The 14452-nt window shown below is 46.8% G+C and overlaps 1 protein-coding gene across 1 annotated transcript in view; it reads left to right on the top strand.

The window, feature by feature from the left end:
- The window catches only part of LOC135806626 (NADH-ubiquinone oxidoreductase 75 kDa subunit, mitochondrial-like), a 37339-nt gene extending 25325 nt beyond the window's left edge, over positions 1 to 12014 (top strand). The window contains exons 19-24 of the mRNA XM_065320850.1: positions 609 to 701; positions 1496 to 1556; positions 1759 to 1870; positions 8901 to 8964; positions 9341 to 9478; positions 10954 to 12014. Coding sequence (XP_065176922.1) covers positions 609 to 701; positions 1496 to 1556; positions 1759 to 1870; positions 8901 to 8964; positions 9341 to 9478; positions 10954 to 11100 — 615 coding nt within the window. The 3' untranslated portion in view covers positions 11101 to 12014. The remainder of the gene's footprint in view (positions 1 to 608; positions 702 to 1495; positions 1557 to 1758; positions 1871 to 8900; positions 8965 to 9340; positions 9479 to 10953) is intronic.
- The last annotated feature ends 2438 nt before the right edge of the window (positions 12015 to 14452 follow it).

Below are 14452 nucleotides of genomic sequence, written 5' to 3'. Positions count from 1 at the left end.
TACTTTGCTGCTGGCACTGTGTGTATAGTGTTTAGCAGTGTTGTATTACCTGATTGCGGGTATGTACTTTGCTGCTGGCACTGTGTGTATAGTGTTTAGCAGTGTTGTATTACCTGATTCCGGGTATGTACTTTGCTGCTGGCACTGTGTGTATAGTGTTTAGCAGTGTTGTATTACCTGATTGCGGGTATGTACTTTGCTGCTGGCACTGTGTGTATAGTGTACACACGTACAATTCACAAACAGCAACGGTGCAACCAAATCCTTCCTTGCCGTTACTCGGAGTTTCGTGTCTGAAAGAAGAAAACAACACTTGTCAGACGGATTACTGGCTCTGTCCACTTGACGATGCGCAGCCTGAGGATCTTAGATACCTATGTTGGAGTGAGTTGTAAGTTCAAAATTTACTTTTCTCCCGTCTTCTCAAGCACGGAACACTTTGAGAAATTAGCAGTGAGCAAGTACAGTGGCCGACAGAATTGTTGTGTGTGTTCACGTTTCTTCGCGCACGCGCGCGCATGTGTGTGTGCGTGTGTTTGTGTGCATGTATTTGTGTGCGTGTGTGCATTTGTGTGTTTGTGCGTGCGTGCGTGTGTGTATGTGTTTAGGTTGCAAGTCAGGTGGCTGCTTTAGACATTGGTTATCGCACACTTATACCTGAGAACCTGAAGAGCGTCAAGCTGCTCTACCTGCTGGGTGCTGTGAGTGCTCATGACTACATACAAGTTTGTTATGATCTGTGTGTGTGTGTGTGTGTTTGTTTGTTATTTATGTTTTTGTGCATGCTTGTTGTGTGATAACTTAATGCGCGACACAGACCGCATGTTCCATGCTGTAGCCCACACACTGTGCTGCTTGACATCAGCAAGTCCAGGTATACACTGTGTGGTGTGGTGTGTAGTGTGGTGGGCACTGGGTGCGTAGTGTGGTGTGCATGTGTGTAGTGTGGTGTGTGGTGTGCATGTGTGTAGTGTGGTGTGTAGTGTGGTGGGCACTGGGTGCGTAGTGTGGTGGTAATACACACTAAGGATGATGCATGCCTCAGAGGAGGAGACATCATGAGAACGACAAGCCTGGGGAGTCGCTTCTTTACAACGGCCACTCAACCACTGCATAGCAGCAGCCCATGCTAACATCAGTGAGGACATGTAACCGTGACATGCACTGATATTATACAGTAGGGGATCATGCTGCACACAGATCATCACTTGACCTCTACGGCTGTAGCACATGTGCACTAGAATTTCAATACAATCTGCCTCGTATATTGTTTGGGCATGCCCCTGCAACAGCACGTGTCTTCTAGGATGTTTTCGGCTGAATAGCACGGAGTAGAGTGGAGTGAATGGAGGTGTATGCTTTTGCGAAACGTCTGACCGTTGATCCGGTGTGGAAGTGCATCATGACTGATAACGACAGCACAAGACTCGCAGTGAAGACAACACGAGCTCCAATACTATTTCCTTCATTTTATTTCTCTGTGTGTGTGCTGTAGGATGAACTGCCCGACAAGTTGAGAGAACGTGTTTCTAAAGACTGCATGATCGTCTACCAGGGTAAGACTTGTTTCCAGTTTGGTTCAACAATTCACCTCTACTAGATGGTAGAAGTGCAGACGAAGATGAGATTGCGAAGAGTCTGCAATACAATTTTGTTGAGAGTTGGTTGACTATTGAACTAGTAGTGCTGTTGCTTTGTGTGGTAAAATGTGGTCTTCTCCTAAATCTCTGTTTGTGATACTTATTTTTTCTTCTTCAGGTCACCATGGAGATGCCGGTGCAGCAATCGCTGACGTCATTCTGCCGGGTGCGGCGTACACGGAGAAAACAGCTACGTTTGTAAATACTGAAGGCCGCGCTCAGCAAACTAGGTTTGTGTCTTTGGGCTTGTTAAAACTTTTTAAAAGCCATCCATCCAAAGCTTGGGTGTGTGTGGGGTGGGGTATTTGATTGCGGTCATATTTGCCACTTAGCTCATAAAGCCTGAAACGGTCCAAGTAAACATGAGAAAGTCAACATCTGTACCATCATCCGGTACCCGGTATGGGCACTTGGTCCGTTTCCCCGGGCTATTCTTGTCTATATTCCCACTGAATAAATGGAACCAGAAATGAAATTAAAGGCGGTTCATGCGCTCAATAGTGATGGACAGGGTATGGAAACGTGTGAGCTTTACAGGTTCAGAGAATCGAGAAACTGGTGAAGATCAGAGAATTAGCGACATCGATCGCGGACATTATGCTCTCTCGAATTATTTACTCATCACCTGACAATAGGGCATGACAATAGTCTCATTGTCGACTCGAAAGGTACGACAGACTCACAACAGTTGCACAGAGCACAGCACACGATGACAACCTTGTCAATAAGTGCACAAGATGTAACTTTTTCGTCTTGCATGAGGAAAGCAATGGGCAGAGTACCAGAGAATGTTGTGTATTTCTGGCGAAGCATTCCAATTACTCGCTCCACATGGATACGGACGCGTGATACTTGTCGCGGACACTGTCCAATTTCAGCCTTGAGAGTTGCTTCTTCCCCTTCGTAATTGTGGGCATCGCCAACTCTGCACAGAACATACCAACCCTGTCTTCAACAGTGAAACCACCGTCAGCCAGGACCTGATCACCAGGATTTAGGTGACTAAGCAGCCCGCAGTGCTCCGTGGAGAAGAAGGCAAGGTTGTTCTCACATTCAGGTCGAGTGAATGTGCAGACTGGATGACAACCTCGATGGAGAATCCAGACTTCTTTCCATGTCGCGACCAGTGCACTCCATTTCCTTTAGCTGTATGTGGCAACCTGACTCTGTCGTGTTGATAGTACATGTACAGACTACAGAGTCGATCCAGCCTCTGGAGTGCCGCCAACATTCTTTCCAAACCACCACATCTCTTTCCGCGTAGTTTGCAGAACACGCCTGTACTCCTCAGCAGCTACCGTTACGCTATCTATGATGTCAGTTTCACCAGCCACTGTGCCGGTTTTGGCATAACTGCATTTGGCCTTTCGTACAGATTTGACAGGCCAGATGCCTACTTCTCGCTCCACATACACCGACATAACGACATGGACCCAGACGATAGAGGCAGGAGCTGACAGAGTGAGGGTAGTAGGCCGCAGCCAGATGTGAACCGGAATGCAGAAGAAAACTAGGAGCAACAACAGGGGGACAGACCCCAGGAGGAAAGAATTAGTACATTCATCTAACATAAATAAGCCAGGACAAGCACCACTTGGGACCGTCAGATTAATTTCTCTGGACTGAGCTAGCCGGGAAAAAACCCTCGCGCCGACGGACGCACGAATGAGGGAAAAAACCGGGTGTATAACCCCAAGTGGCAACATGGCAGCATAAAAACAGGCACAACATATCTGCAGCCAGGAAAGAAATGGAAGAAGATGGGCAGACATGAAGGGTGGGAGGGTGGGGACACTGGTGAGACACAAAAAACTGACTGAAGGAGTCAGGCAAAAAGAACGGCAACAAAAAGAGAAAACATCAGATTCCATATTCGCAAGAAAAATAATTTTGTTGCACGAGAAATCATTTCTCGCCTCACTCGCTCCGAGAAATATAACTTTTCCATCAAAGCCGTACTCTGCACGCGACTTTGCCATGACTGCTAAAAGCATCACCTTTGGCATCCGGCCTTTGTGATACACGCGGCGTGTGTCTGCAGGCATGTTGATGATGACACCGCATTTAGTCTCTCCTTTCTCATTCAGCACAGTGTGTGGGTGGTCTGCAGGCACACTACACCGTGTCGATCATCAAGTACCACCACTTCTCCTCACTGTGTGCAACATTGCTATTGTCTCCGAACATCGTCTTTCTCCTTGTCCTACTTGCTGATTGCCTATGACAGGCGGTCACGGCGGCGATGCTTCAGTTACAGCTTTCAGCTTGATATACCGACGGCGTTGTCGGCCAGAGGCTGAATAGCAACAGCAACGGCGGTAGAGATCTGGCTTGCCAGCATGGGCTGGGGTAGTTGGCCGGCCGGCATCGAAGGCGGAGGTACTTGGCCAGGTACAGATGGAACACCAGGCGGTGTGAGGTTTTGGGCGTGGGCTCCTGCTTGGGTGATGCCAGGTATGGGTACCACCTGTCCAGGAGCAGAGGAGGATGTTGCTCTAGCGTAGGGGCTAGAAGACGCCCTGGCGGACCTGCGCGACATCTCTTGCCTAGGCGTGGGAAATTTTGAGAAAATCACTCGACGGATCTGTATACTGCACTCAGAATTCCAGCCCGCCCAGGGACTGGACACCACAACTAGGCAACAAGAGAGAACTGAAACGACGATGTCACGTAGGACAAGGAAGTCTGAAGAGAACTGAAAAAACTCTGGAGTTTGAAAAGACGGAGCAAGAGTCACGCAAGCTGTTGTAACTGCCTTTTCTCCACCTGCTCCCAGCCCAGCTCCCAGTTCCGTCGCCCCTTATACAAAGGGGCGATGATAACTACATTTGAAAAGACTGTTTATTGCAAGACGACTACGGAAACACAACTAGACATGACGAACTCAAGACGAAGACTGCTTTTCACACCACAGCAACACGCGCATGCACCAACATGACGTACACACGAGTTATACCCAGCTCATATTAACCCCCACTAATTCCTGTGATCTATAACTGGGGAATATATCTCCGTATTCACCACTTTAACTTGGGGTACTGTAAATCATATTATTTGAACGACCCGCAAAGTTAACGATTTTCTGATTTTCGAAGGTTAACTGTTTGAAAAGTTAACGATTTTCTCAGACAGATGCAATAATACTAGGAATGCTCGTCAAGAACATTCATTGTTGTCCATCACAGTATACCTCGATGTCAGGAGAATAAAGAAAATGAAATTTATCCAGCGTAAGGGGTCGTCCGTATTTTTCGAAAAATTAAAAAATCCGTCCTCAGGCAGAAAGGGGGTGGGACGTCAAGAGTGCTGGCGGAATTTAATTTTTTGATTTTTCGTACTTTTTTTTTTTTGCTCCAGGCCCGGACTTTCATACACTTGTTGCACTGACTGTGTAGTGTACTGTAGACGTAGTGTAGGATCGATTGTCGCAAACACCAGAATCTACTATGATATACATGACTTTTCAGACTTTTCATGTTGGGACGTGCATGGCCGTTGGTAGACCTACTACTCACTGTACATAGCTACTAGCTACTAGTACTTGACATACATCTACACTGTAGGTGCAGTCAGAAAACATGGGGTCAGGAGTTCTGATTTTCGAGCTGGGCACCGGTAAAAATCGAAAAATTAATGGCGGAAAAATGGGGGTGGGTGGGTCAGAGACAATTTTGCACGAAGACGGATTTTTTAATTTTTCAAAAATTACAGACGACCCGTAAAGAGCGTAACAAAATTCAAATTTTTCGATCTCCTGCCGCTTCGTCAAAATTCATCTGAAAGACTTCGGAGTTGTTCGAGCCGACTGCTGAGCGTCTCTGCTATCATCTAGATCTTTCGATTGTTGAATTCCGTTGAGACTTGACCGAGTTACGATCCGTTGAACACGCGCTGCATGCCATAATGTGAAATGATCGATTTCAATCGTGCGAGGCCCAAATCATACTTTTAAACGAATTTTAAAATGACGACAAATCTTTGCTCGTTAACTCGTTAGATTTACTTGTTCGTTACATATTCATGATTTACAGTACAGTACGGATCGGCTATAGCGTTGGTGTTTGATTTTCGTGAAAATATCACTATAGGCGATATTATTACAATAGGCGATATGCATACTTACAGTCTGTTTCAAAAAGATTAGCAATCAAGTTTGGGTCTTAAAAAGTATGAAGATAAGTGAAATTTGAACAACAAAGTACATAAAATGGCTTGTTAGGGCACGGCAAATTGTTCTGTGAAGGTTTCGGAACAATTGGACCAACCGTTAAGGAGTTAGAATTTCGGCCAGGTTTCTGGCCTTTTCCCATGGTTTATAATTTGCCCTGGAAGCCAGTATCGATTTGTTATCAAAACCCACGATTTATCCCTTCCTTTTTGGCCTTGTGGTTATGAATGCTGTCTGCTGACAATGAAGACAGTTGTGAGTTCAAATCCCAACAAATCTTCAAGTCAAACCTTTTTTCTTCATTTTTTCATTGTTTTGGTGATCACGCTGGTGTTGACAAAGAAGGTGGCTGCGCCAAACGACTTGTTGTTGGAGCTCGCGTTTCCTGCCGAACTGACACTTGACTGGCTCACGCCATGTGAAGTTGTGAACACACACAACACTGAAACCGTGTGTGTGAACACGGAAGTCATTGCGCTGTAGCTACGTGTTGTTGAATACCCTGGCACATCAATCGATCGATTTCTGTTTGAGAATTATTTTAGTAGTTGAAGATCGCCAATTTATTTGAATTTAGGAGTCAACGCCGTCTTCTATCTGCTTTCACAGGCGTCTGCTTTTCTCAAAATGTCGTCGAAGTCACACGGATAGCTTTGCCACATGGGAATGAGTCTGTGTCGATGCCGTTTTCGTCACATCGTGAGAGTAAATTGCATCCGCGGCATGGTCACAAAACGAATTGGGACGCATCCCGCTCGTCAAAATTTACCACACTTTCGACATGTCCTCTCTGACTCCATATCGATACGAGGAAGAACTCGTTTGTTGTAAACCAGACGAACATGTATTGTACGAGTACCGACGTCAGTGAGTTGTCATCTTCATGGTTTCGCGCGGAATATTTCTTCGAGTTCACAGTGGGTTTTTCCAGGCAGCGCTCGAGCGCTCATACGGTAAGACGGCAAACTCCCCGGGCGATCGCCAGGATTGCTAATCTTTTTGAAACTGACTATAGGTATGCCTGACAAATGCGTGTATGGTGTCATTCGAATCAGTGCAGCGTGCAGAAGCGTGCTGTGCATGTGACTGTGCAATACGCGCAGTGCAGAGCTACTTCCTGCGGAAACAAAAACTTCGTGGCTTTTTCACATGAGTTTTCAAGGAATGTGTTCTTTTGGAAGAGAAACACTTCAACACATTCAATCGACATATCAACAATATCTACAGGATCGATTAGTGGGAGTAGAGTCTCAGTCTGGGTCGCCATCGCTCGACTCATCACCGCTGAAACCGTACCAAGTGGCAGGTCGATCGACGCGTGATGTCGTATGTCACGGAGAAGCTTCTCCGCGTCCCTGATCGTCTTCGCTGTTACCTGAATGCCTTCTCCAACATCTCGGCGGAGACCACGGTAGCGCTTCAGCGCTGGTACTCATTACTGCTCATTACTGTACTCATTACTCATTACTGCCTCGGCTACGCCTCAGTTTTTATAGCAGTGTTTATATTCCCATAAACACTACGACATCGGTGTTTATTATACGTACACAAAATAACGTACTATATACGGTATGGTAAGTCTATCGATATACGGTACATACGGTATGATACGGTGGAAAGTCCGTCTACTACACTGTTCCCCCCCCCCCCCCCCCTCAAATAATTTTCCGTCCTCGGAAAACAAACAAGAACATAACACAAAAATTAATATAAACCTAAACTAAGCTCAAGCAGCAAAATAATTATAATGAAACAAAAACTACGTAGCAAACTATGCAGCACATCAAAAAGCTGAAGACCAAGACTGACTCACTACTAGTTACATGTATACACGAACATGCATGCAACAACTGCATAAATGTATAGCACACACACACACACACACACACACACACGCACGCACGCACGCACGCACGCACGCACGCACGCACGCACACACACACACACACACACACACACACACACACACATACACACACCAAATAAACAACTCGTACACTGCTGCCTCCTCAAAAGGTTGCATCTTGCAGGGGAGCCGTTCTTAGTCGCAATCATTTATTTCGATGAGCTTGCTGGCTAGCAGAATCATTCCCCGGCCGCCACAAAGGCTTGCACGTCGTCTGGTGAGTCGAACGTTTTCTGCAGTTTCATTGTCACGGGCTTGCTTCTTGTACTGCGTGACGATCCTCTGAACTGTCCACGCTGTGAGATTTAGGTGAGGGAATCGCTGCTGCAACGTCTCCATAGCTCCTCGAGGTAGTCTATCTCGACCTTTGCTTAGCTCCATGTAGGCAGGCAGGCACAATTCTCCAGCGATGCGGAGTCTTTACATCTGCGCAGATTTTGCGAGGAATATGTGTGCGTTTTTTTTGCAATGACTAGGTGTTTGTTCACCGGCCATTTGAGCTGCAACGCGCTGTTAGCATTTATAACAAATAAATATCGCCTAGATATAGTGATCAAAATTCTTTTGGTGAGGGGATGGAAAAGGGAAAAAACTGAAGAAAACAATTGACTGTCACCACCAGGACTTGAACCCGGGACCTTGGCTTGAGGCCAGCGATGCTCCAACCACTGAGTTATGGTGTAGCTGTCATCCCAGCAGAGACCGCTAAACATTTTCCTCAGACTTGGAAACTCACACTTCCTGTGACACTGCACAGGCTGGTGGGGCACAGCCCTCTCAGTGTACCTACGCAGTCATTGTTCAAAAGACCATATTACATCATTTTTGCATCGGATATAGTTATTGTTGTGATTTCAAGTAGTTACATAGGTTTTGCAACGAAGTGAACTGCATCCATGTCGCATACAATTTAGAATACCATGTCCATTCATGCAAAAGAGCATGTACCACGGACGTCAGTGTACACATGCAGGTGTACACTGCACCTAACTTAGACCCACTCCGTAACCAAGTATGCAGCGCATCTGTGTACGACGCACTGAATCTTTTCATACCCCACTTGCATACATTGCATGCAGTATCGGCCATTGTAATATCGCTTTTAGTGATGAAATACTCGAAATCCCAACGCAATAGGCTCTGTGCTCTGTACTGTGCCGGGCTCTGTGCTCCTGTGCCATCTCAGAACTGCTGTAACTCCACCGGGCCTGGCTCGTGAAGATTGGGAAATTGTGCGAGCACTTTCAGAAGTAAGTACATGTAGATGTACAGCGGTGTGCCTCAAGCCACATGGCTGCATGGCTTCCTGTTGCATCGTATACTTATACATTGTTTACCGTTGCGTAGGTTTAATCATCTACTTTTGAAGTATTTGGTTGCTTGGTGGAGGCATTGGAAAGAAACATCTGTGACCCAGTAAGCCTAACTATGTGTTTAGAGCGTGTATGGTGCATACATACCATGAATGTGTACTGAACTCTTCTTTTTATCAAGTCTGTTGGTATGACAGTAAATTGAGTAAAATCCCAGCAGAGTGCTCCGTGACTTCAACCCCTTCTGCTGTATGATGTGGCCTCTCTATGGTGGCGATAATTTATATGATGCTCTTCTTGGCCGTGGTTGCAGATCAGTGGTGTGACGCTGAAGTACAGTGATTTGAATGAGATGCGAGCACGCCTCAATGAGATCTCTCCCAGCTTGCTGCGCTATGGTGATGTGGAGCTGGCTAACTTCTTCTCGCTGGCCAGCTCACTTGTCTCCTCGGTACGTGCTGCTGCTGCTGTCCTCACACAGCTCACACTATTCCATGCTTGGCTAGTCGCTGCTGTAGTACTGCTGCTGTCCCCACACTGCGGTTCCATGCTTGCCTTTGCCGCCGCTGCTGTAGTGCTGCTGCTGTCTGTATCCAGGCAACACACAGCTTAAACAGTCAGTGCAGTTTGTGTTTCACAGCTGTCTCTGTGGAACCGGCACTGGTAAACATTCTGAAGTCTCATCCTGTACAACGTGTGCAAGTAGACACATAGAACCCTCTAACACTTTTATAGAAAAAGACGTTTGAAATCACGCTTACAAGGAGCGCTGTGTTGTAACCATGACATTGTTATGTTAAAATGTATCAGGACAGAACTTTGTGTAGGAGTTGCTCTCTCCGGGTAGGGTGGGGGTGGGGGTATATTCTTGTGATCGGTCTGCAGCAGAGTTTGTACTGAAGAACTCACTCAAATGGGTCATATGTGTTCATGTGTGTTTGTGTTTGTTTATGCATGTTTATGTGTGTATGTTTTGTAGGGTTTCTATATGCTTGCTTGTGCTTACCAGTACTAGGTGCTACTAGTATTGTATATCATACTGGTGATGTGTACTCTATACACACAGCCGAGTAGTCTTGCTCAATGAAATGATGAAATACATTTTCACCCTATAACTTTTTATTTATTATTATTATTATTTATTCACAATCACGTGGCACTAGCCAATGAAATGGTGATGTGGGCGATAGCCAGCCATGGCGGTAATACAGCTAGAGGGGGGGAAAGAAAAAGAATGAAAGGGGAACTGAAAAGCAAAAGAAGCTAGGGCAGGGCTGGATATCAACTAGTATGTTGCATTCTGCAGTAGCTGTGTGAATGTATTGTAACATTGGCAGGATTTTAGATGTTGTGGGAGGAGAGACCAATGGCGGTAAGCAAGGAAGAGAGGAGATGTTTGCATAGAGGCAGACCGCGCAATAGGGAAGCGGAGAGAGTTTCTGGTGCGCATGTCTTGAGATTGAGCAAACCAGCTTAGGCAGGAGAGAGCATGAAGAGGAGCAATGCCCAGCTTAATTTTATGAATTGTCTGGCATGCCAAAAAACGCACGCGGACCGAGAGCGGCACAGCAGAAGCAAGGCGGTATAAGTCTGCGCTTGGAGTCAGGCGAGGAAGCCGAAATAATATTTTCAAAAGACGCCTATGCATAACTTCGAGTCGAGCAATCAGTGTTTTAGAAATGCCAGCCCAAATTATGCAGCAGTAATCAAAAATAGGCAGAATGTAAGATGTGTAGATAACATGGCGACAGTCGGTGTGCAGGTGGGTGATGTGTGATGAACTTACACGTGCACAGCCCGGCAGTGTTGGTAGGTCTGGGGCTGCTGCACATCAGATTTCATTGAGCAGAACTGCACAACGTCTAAGTGTGTTCTCATGATGTGTCGGTTTTATCCCATGCTCCCCCGCTGTGTGCCGTATTGTAGGCCAAGTCCTCATCTGCCGCCGCCTCTTCCACTCAACCACTTGCTCCAGAGCTGCAGACGCTGGCTGATTTCTACATGACTGACGTGATCAGTCGTTCATCTCCCACCATGGCAAAGTGTGTTTCAGCCGTCAACACCATGTCATAAGCATACCGCCACCGTGGCATCTTGCACTGGGCCAAAGACTTGGCTCTGTCTCTGCGGACAAGGTAATCGAAACCTCTATCCTTCATTGTCTTCCATTGTCCTTCCTTCTCCATGAGAGTAAGAGCATGGCAGTACCCAGTGTGCTGCTGCAAGAACAGGCCCGTTGTTCTTGCTGTGTTGCTTCACTGCCTCCTCAAACACACTGTCACTTGCCGTACTCTAATGAGTAATGTCTCCGTTGTACTTGTCAACATCGTATATTGTAAATAGTGTCAATCTGCCGTGCTTATCAAATTATCATATTTTGTGTAAGAATACTGTTATGTACTTGTATGTAATTTATGCTTCGGTCTACTAGTATTCGTACATGCATGAACGCGCATACACGGTGCATAGTATTGCTACAAGCATTATGTCATTTTAAAATACATGCTTGTGTTGTATGGCTGTGCCCATACCCTGGTGTGTTGTATGGCTGTGCCCATACCCTGGTGCCTGAAACCAGCATCATAGTAGAATGTTTGCTTTTATTTGAGCAAGGGCAGGTTGAAGGGTAGTCAGTGTGGATCATGTACATTTGGCAATGTTGCCATTGCTTCTGCTTTTATGAATGCTGTTGCTGTTGTTGCTGCTATTGATGATCGGATGATGACGCTGATCATAAATTAATCAGTGATGCTGATGATTGTAGCTATTGCTGCTCTTGTGCACATGACCCAGGCCCAGGTTTGTAGTGTTTTGATTGTGAACTAAAACAATTTCCTAGCAAGTTTTTGGCTCTTTACTCCCATAACGAATTACAGTTGTGGCGGGTGCTGTCCAGACCAGTACGGCACTCTTTTTTATTTAGTTTTAGCACCGCAAATTGATTTTGATGGCATTCAAAATAATATGTAGAGTAAACTTGAAGCATAGCTGTGCCGGATGCATTGACTGTAGCTGTGAAGTGTGAGTGAGAAAAGAGGACAAGACGGTAGAGAAAGAGAGACAGAGGAGAGACAGACAGACAGACAGACAGACAGACAGACAGACAGACAGACAAACAGACAGACAGACAGACAGACAGACAGACAGACAGACAGACAGACAGACAGACAGACAGAGGAGAGACAGACAGACAGACAGACAGACAGACAGACAGACAGACAGACAGACAGACAGACAGACAGACAGAGACAAAGAGAGACAGATGGAGAGAGGCAGAGGGAGGGAGGGAGAGGGGGGTGGTGAGTTGCTCATACTCAGCATGGGGCTGATTGCAACTCCGATCATAATGGGCTGCAATAGAATTTGCAAATCCTTAGGAATGGTCACGTAGTAATCATGATAGTCTACCCAGTGTAGACAGGCATGAACACACGGACACATACCGGTAAATACAAAAAGAAAAATACACCAACGGTGCACCACAGATCGGAGCCCGGACCCTGTGGCTTGCCGGGCCCCGGCGTGTATGGGTGGGCTTTGCCGCTAGTGCCGAGAGTCTTCAAGAAAAAGAGAAAAGAAAAAAGGGGGTGGTGGTTCAGTTTCACGACTCCCTCATGCACGTGCTGCCCCTTATCCCTGGGCGAGTGCAAGCATGCAAGCGAGAGTAGCACGGTGTAAACGCTGGCTGAAGAATAAGACACGGTCTTGTTGGTCAGCAAGCAAACTGCTACTGTATACGGAAGGACTAGAACTAATGCAGTAATGGTGCGAGAAATAGCAGGGAATTGATAGAAGTTAACAACTTGAGTAGGGCAAGGTGTGAAGGGAGTGTGAAGGGAGTGTGAAGGGAGTGTGAAAGGAGTGTGAAGGGAGTGTGAAGGGAGTGTGAAGGGAGTGTGAAAGGAGTGTGAAGGGAGTGTGAAGGGAGTGTGAAGGGAGTGTGAAGGGAGTGTGAAGGGAGTGTGAAGGGAGTGTGAAGGGAGTGTGATAACAGCGACAACAACAACAACAACAACCACAACAACAACCACAGCGCCAGAAGCAGCAGCAGCAGCAACAACAGCACCAGCAACACCACCAATACCAGCAACACGACGAGCAATGGACTACAGTTACCAGCCGCAAACTGAGAGGTTCTCTTGGCTCCCTGCGAAAAGTATACTTTGTTGGCAATATTGATGACAGTTGCGACGCAGACTCCATAACGTCCCACTGTGTCCAGAATGGCATCACACCCACAGCTTGCCGCACCTTTCCTTCTCGCAAGCATGTAGGCACAAAAGCTGCAAGGCTTACAGTCCGTGAAGACCAATGTGCAGCCATCGAGGCAGATGGGTTTTGGCCAGCGCCCATTCAGGTTCGGCCATGGGACTTCAGCGAGGCAAATAGGCCCACAGCCACCAACTAATCGACCGTGTTCCCACTCAATCCCCATGCACCAGTCTTCTTACCTCGCATCTATCGTGCCCAACCCTGCTCAACAGCAGCCACGACCTTGTTCCCACTCAACCCCCATGCACCAGTCTTCATACCTTGCACCTATCGTGCCCAACCCCGCTCAACAGCAGCCACGACCGTGTTCCCACTCAATCCCCATGCACCAGTTTTCATGCCTCGCACCTATCGTGCCCAACCCCACTCAACGTTTGTAAGAGAACAACCTCCACCTGATACCACACCAGTAAACGCATCCCCCCACAACAATAACAATAATTCTTGCATTCGGATATGTACCCTGAACTGTCGTAGTATGAAACATAAATTGGCTGATATTACAGACCTCCTTGACCACCATAAAGTAGACATTTTGTGTATAACGGAAACGTGGCTAAATTCGTGTATCCCAGACGAGATCATTAAGATACCGGGTTACGACCTGTTCCGTCGTGACCGGTCCCAGTGCAGCACTACATGGAGCGACTTGGGTGGTGGTGGGGTAGCAGTCTTCTCTTCGTCCGCCCTTTGTGCTATGCGCCGCCGGGATCTAGAGTGCAACAATTCAGAGATGATAACTGTCGAAACAGGAGCTACAATCATTTCCTGTATGTACCGTCCTCCAAGACACGATAGTCTTGCATTCTGCAACTCATTCAGTCCTCTTCACCCCCTCGTTGACACCCGTCCAGTAATTGTCGTGGGAGATTTTAACTCCAAGAACAATGAGTGGAACAACGCAGACCCTACGAACACTGCAGGTAGACACATGCAGTCCGCCTTTGACGACTATGGCTTCACTATGGTCTCCAAGAACCATGGAACGAGGCCAACTAAAGATTCTAATCCGTCCCTAGACCTGATTTTAACTAATATGCCCCATCTTGTCACTTCATGTTACACATCCATGCCCATTGCAGACCACTGTCCTCTATTTTGCGCATTTTCTCCACCAGAGAAACGCCACTCTAGAAGTACTGTCAACGCAGCC

The sequence above is a fragment of the Sycon ciliatum genome, chromosome 1, assembly GCF_964019385.1.
Source record: "Sycon ciliatum chromosome 1, ocSycCili1.1, whole genome shotgun sequence".
Classification (NCBI taxonomy): domain Eukaryota; kingdom Metazoa; phylum Porifera; class Calcarea; order Leucosolenida; family Sycettidae; genus Sycon; species Sycon ciliatum.
This window is presented reverse-complemented; position numbering and strand designations above follow the sequence as displayed.